The 5725-nt window shown below is 37.8% G+C and overlaps 1 protein-coding gene across 1 annotated transcript in view; it reads left to right on the top strand.

The window, feature by feature from the left end:
* Positions 1–1644: 1644 nt before the first annotated feature.
* The window catches only part of LOC107747822 (cohesin subunit SA-2-like), a 17438-nt gene continuing 13357 nt past the window's right edge, over positions 1645–5725 (top strand). Inside the window, exons 1-7 of the mRNA XM_016562428.1 lie at positions 1645–1875; positions 2471–2582; positions 2926–3001; positions 3724–3858; positions 4103–4199; positions 4284–4360; positions 4467–4671. Coding sequence (XP_016417914.1) covers positions 2545–2582; positions 2926–3001; positions 3724–3858; positions 4103–4199; positions 4284–4360; positions 4467–4671 — 628 coding nt within the window. The 5' untranslated portion in view covers positions 1645–1875; positions 2471–2544. The remainder of the gene's footprint in view (positions 1876–2470; positions 2583–2925; positions 3002–3723; positions 3859–4102; positions 4200–4283; positions 4361–4466; positions 4672–5725) is intronic.

Below are 5725 nucleotides of genomic sequence, written 5' to 3'. Positions count from 1 at the left end.
ATTCATTAAATGTGAGCCAAAATCATCACAATTAAAAGAACCAAAGACTTAAACTACTTCAGTCTGTGTGCATTGAATTTATTTAATACACGAGTTTCACAATTTGAGTTGAATTACTGAAATAAATGAACTTTTCCACGACATTCTAATATTGAGATGCACCTGTATATAAAGTCACTGCCAATCCTGCTGTTCTCAGTAGAAACACCATTCTTCCCCCTGCTGGATGTAAATGGTCATTACTTCCTCTGTGAGTAAGTACTGTGAGGAATAGATTTATTTAATAGCAGTAAAAGATGTATGCATGTATGCAAAAGGTGCCTTGAAGCATATCTATGTCAAATATTTTTTAAATGTTCAAAATTTGCCACTTTTACTTGAAAGTGTTTTTGGGATGCAATTGGTAAATGTCAAATTTTTAGTTGCTTGGCGTTTTTGTTTGTTTGCTTAAATTGTTTGTTAGAGTCCATTAAAGAAAAGCTTATGCAGTTTTGTTTAGTGTGAGTCACCCAGCTGATTTCTGATGGCAAGAGTGGTAACGGTCACTTACGATCAGCAGAAATAAAGCTGGGAACGGTGTAAACTACAGAATATAATGTGGGATGAGTTTAAGTTTACATATGTATGGGAAATGATTTTTATGTATACCATTGACATGAAAGGGAAGAATTTTTTATGATGTTTGTACATTTGTATCTTTGGTTGCTCAGGAGCGCATACACAGATGAATGGGTTAAAGGCAATACATAATGTGTAAAGTGCATTGGAGATGAAACTGGGAAGTTATATTTTTCCTGTTATGCAATATATTATACTGCATAGTTTTATTTTTAAAAACTATATCACCATTCCTCAGCATAAACTGTTTTCATCATACATTTCAACATACATTTATTATTTGCATAAACAAACGAAACCTCCTGTAATTGTTTTTCTGTTTTTTTTATGTCTGTGCTTCGATTTAGTTGTTTTGAGACATTTCAAATGTTTTATACGTTTTGTACCTGTATTTAAGCTCTATACCTGTGAACTGTTACATTTTTTTCTGACTGAGCTTTATTCTGATATCACTCATTTTCTATATAAACAAATCCTTTTTCCTTCTCTGTCCACCATCATTTCAGAGTTTTGACACTTCTTGCATTCTCTTGCTTGTTAGCACATTTCAGGTGTATTAAAACAAAACGTCCACTTAGTTACAATTATAATTAATCACTCTCATTTTTTTTTTTTTAAAAGCTACATTTTCCAAATTAGGCACACAGAGTCAGCTATTTCTCTCCTTATTTATCTGTCAAACCTTGTTTTCTGTACTTTGTTATTGCTGAATTCTTCCATCCGAGACCCGGACGTTTAACCCTTTTCTATTAGAGCTGTTCATTTGTCAAATGTTCATTGTTCATTTCTTCTTGAACTCTTCCATTTCATTTGAAATGGCTGACAGAAAAAAAAACTTTTTATGTCCTCAAATCTGGCTGATATGAATTCATCCTCTTTTATTTGTTTGTAAATAAATTGTGATTTAGAACTAATGTATTTTCAATTCAATATACAACCATTGTAAAAAAAACAATTGCGCAGAAATTAGCAGTGCTAGTCCCATGATGTGCATGCATGCGTGTGTGTGTGTGTGTGTGTGGATGCGTAATAAGTGTGTTTTGGGTTTCTCGAGGCTGTATTTTTTACTCCTGTCCGCCCACAGCAGCAAACTGCTTCTTCTAGCTCTGAGAAACAAACAGAACTGAGCCACAGAGCCAGTTCTACTTTGAACATGTTTTAATGTCTTAACCACGGAGCTCCGGTCCGGTTCGGTACCGTGCGGCGGCAGCAGCAGTTCTGGGCGGGTTTGATGCTGCTGGACTCACGCTGAGGGAGGTGAGCTGGTGAGGAAGGAAATGGCGGCCGATCTTCATAAATATCCGTGATTTTAGAAAAAATAAAATAAATAAAAGACATTTTTCCCGTGACTTTGTTCGGGAGATTCGTTTCTCAGAGTCGTTCATATGTCAAGACAGTTTGGGCAAATAGTTTGAATAGTGAGAATTAATGAAACACTATAATGTGCGTCGTATGAAGAAATGTAAAGTTTTAATGGGGTTTTGCAGTGAGTTTTACATTGTTTTGGTGGGTTTGGGGCGGTTTTAATGACTTAGAGGAGCTGGAGGCCCGTTAGCATGTTAGCATGCTAGCCCGTGTTTACGAAAATCAAACTCAACATTAAAAACACAATTTAAAAACTTTCACACGTTACACGAATACATAGAGATTTTGTGTGATTAGTGGAGTTTATCCATTTTTTTTATGGTTCGATTTTGCGTACAGTAATGTTTTTGACAGCAGGTGTTTGATATATATTATTAAAGTCATACAAATATACGTTACACACGTCCTTCACACAGACAGGCGCGCGTGAATAACCTCATTCAGTAACTGCTCGTTGTTTTTATATGCTGCAGCGTGTGTTTTTCAGCTGTGTGGGTCTGTCTGTCTACTGCAGTGTGGGGACACTTATAAACTCCCGAAGAAACAGAAGATGTTGACAAAATGATAGCAGCTCAGGACATTCAAACAGACTTCCATCAGTAAGTATCAGACACAAACTAACTTACTCTTCCTCCAGCCAGACACTGTCTGTGTCTCCAAACCTAACTGTTCAGCATTTATGGGCATCATGGGCACATTTAACAAGAAGTCCAGCATCTGCTACAACTTGCTTACTGTGTGCTGTGTGCTTGCCTGTTTGTAGGAAAACAGCTCATTAAACTATATCTTGGAGTTTCAGCCCTGTATGCACACAAAACACATCTGACCTCTTGTTAGAGCTCTGTAAAAACCAACTATAAATGAGAGCACCTGTAAAATACATACACCTGAAATACTCCACATACACACTGCTCTAATCACTGGTGCATTTTGTTTGTTTAGGGAAGGATACTCTCGTCTCTCGGACGCTGATCTTGAAGATCTCGAGGGTCGGAATGGCAAATCTGGGAAAGGAAAGGTACCTATCAGACAGTGACCTTGCAGAAAGGCATTCGGCTCTTTTATCACACAATCAGCTTTCAAAAACACTGTTAAACAGATATGAGTAAAGCTGCGCGATTAATCACATAAAAGCGAAACTGCTATATGGTTTAGTGCGATTTGATTTAAATAAATAAATGTGTTGTGTTTCAGAGTGAAGCGCAGCATTGTTTTTTTTTTTTTTTTACAAATCTGCAGCTCATGAGTGGTTTGCAGAAAATACTGCTCTACACAAAATCATCTCTGCATGAGCTTTCAGTTTGGGTAGCTTATAATGCGCGTTTGGGAATGCAATATGCACCAACTGTCTTTAAACCAGCTGTTGTTAACAAAAAAGAAGATTTGAGGGCTCCCTGAGGTTTTCAGCTGAAATAAAACCTTAATGGTTTAACATTTGAGAAAGAAGAAATTAAAACAGTTGTACTGTAAAATAGTAATATTTTTCTTTTCTTGTTATTGTTCTTAAATTCATTTTACTGTGAAATATTGCAATAATAATAATATTCCTTATTTTGTCTTTATTATATTATTATTATTATTATTATTATATTGATATATAATCACAAAATGGCAAACCTGGAGCTTTTTTTAAAATCACATTGTAAATTGCAATGGGAATTTTTAAATCACAGTTCGAGCCATGCAGCCTTAGAAGCTTGTTTAATTAAAATTTTCTTGCTTTTTGCCGTTTGTGTCTAGAAGGGGAAAAAGACCCTTGGAGACAAGTTGAAGGGGTCAGAGGTGAGAGGTCGGGTAAATGGCCACCATCAGGAGAACGACATGGAGAATCTCAGTTTGTTTGAGATTGTCAAATTGGGCAAGAGTGCCACACAGGTACCAGCATACACACGAACAACTTCAGATACACGCTGATCTGTCAGACTGTATTCATTCACAGACATACACACTCTCTGTCTCAAAGTGCTCGGATGTATCATCAGAGTAAATCAGCAGTTTGTGTGGTTAGGTATTATATCCAGGTCTAACTGCAGTGTATGCTTTCTGTGTAGAAAGAAAGTTTAACTGAGCGAGTGTGTGTGTGTGTGTGTGTGTGTTTGCTTTGTGTCTCTCTCTGTAGTCAGTGGTTGATGACTGGATTGAGTCCTATAAGACGGACAGAGACTCTGCCCTGCTGGAACTCATCAACTTTTTTATCCACTGCTCTGGCTGTAAAGGTGTGTGTGTGTTCTCTAGGTGTAAATAAGTTTACATAATTCAAGTGTATATTTTGTCTTATTGAATGTGTATGCTTGTTATAGGTGCGGTGAGCTCCGAGATGTTTCGGCACATGCAGAATTCTGAGATCATCAGGAAAATGACGGAAGAGTTTGATGAGGTTTGTTAATCTGTTTATACCACAGACGTTTCCATGGGTAGAATCTATGATGGGATGGAGGAGATTAGATACTGTAAATCTATATGGAAAAATTGTGTGTGTTCAGGACAGTGGCGATTATCCGCTGGCAATGGCAGGTCCGGTGTGGAAGAAGTTTAAATTAAGCTTGTGTGAGTTCATCGCGGTCCTGGTCCGACAGTGCCAGTACAGCATAATCTATGATGAGTACATGATGGACATGGTCATCTCTCTCCTCACCGGCCTGTCAGACTCACAGGTCAGAGCGTTCAGACACACCAGTACCCTGGCAGGTGGGTGACTTTGGGCTAGGTACTGTGCAGTGTTCAGAATAACATACTACAACATAGGGGTGGGCGATATGACCAAAATCTTATATCACGATATGAGTAATTTTATTTCACGGTAACAATATATATCATGATTAGGGTTGCAAAAATCCGGGAATTTTCAAGACTGGAAACTTTCCATGGGAATTAAAGGGAATATATGGGAATTAATGGGAATAAACTGGAAATTTGCAAAATTGCAGGAACTGGAAACTTAAATGCAGTTGAGAAAAAATCATGCAGCATAATCTTGGTTAAAACAACCAGATTTAATGCAATTTCAGTTTAATTTCTACCCTAAACAAACACTGCTCAATCACATGCACACAGCGCACTGCTTACTGCAGGGCTATTGAGGCCACACCCCCTACATGCACTGTGCTTTCCTACATAACATGAACAGACAATCCCTTTAGTCACCTACGAGGGTCCCTCCCCTCCATTTTCTCTGAAGCCACACTTGCTGCATTTGAGCCCAAAGACTACATCTAAGTGTTGATATTCTAAATATATTTGACCTATGGGATTCAAGTTTAACTAGTAAATGCCAAAAAGTGTTTATACAGTAGCTAGCTAGCCAATAAATCAAGATATGAAAAATCTAAGCGAGTTAGCACTATTCCATTGACAATTTATGAGGTATGTGCTAGCTAGCTCAAGCTGTGATGCTCTTTCTGCTAGCCAGTTTTCTGTTATCATACAGTACTGGTTAAAAGTTTGGACGCATTACTATTTTTAAAGGGGTCATATGATGCTATTTTAAAGATCATTATTTTGTGTGTTTGGTGTAACAGAATATGTTGACATGCTTTAATGTTCAAAAAACACATTTTTTTTCAAATACTGTACATTATTGTAGGTCCTCTATGCCCCGCCTCTCTCAAACGCGTCGTTTTCAACAAAGCCCCCTCCTTTGACAAGCACAGTCTGCTCTGATTGGCCAGCTGAACCAGTGCATTGTGATTGGGCGAACACCACAAGCACGCGTCGGAAATGTAACGCCCCTTACCATAATCGC

This window comes from Sinocyclocheilus rhinocerous, unplaced genomic scaffold (assembly GCF_001515625.1).
Source record: "Sinocyclocheilus rhinocerous isolate Xijiao unplaced genomic scaffold, SAMN03320098_v1.1 scaffold1492, whole genome shotgun sequence".
In the NCBI taxonomy this organism is placed as follows: Eukaryota; Metazoa; Chordata; class Actinopteri; order Cypriniformes; family Cyprinidae; genus Sinocyclocheilus; species Sinocyclocheilus rhinocerous.
The sequence above is the reverse complement of the archived record's forward strand: the minus strand, read 5'-3'. Positions and strand labels throughout refer to the sequence as shown.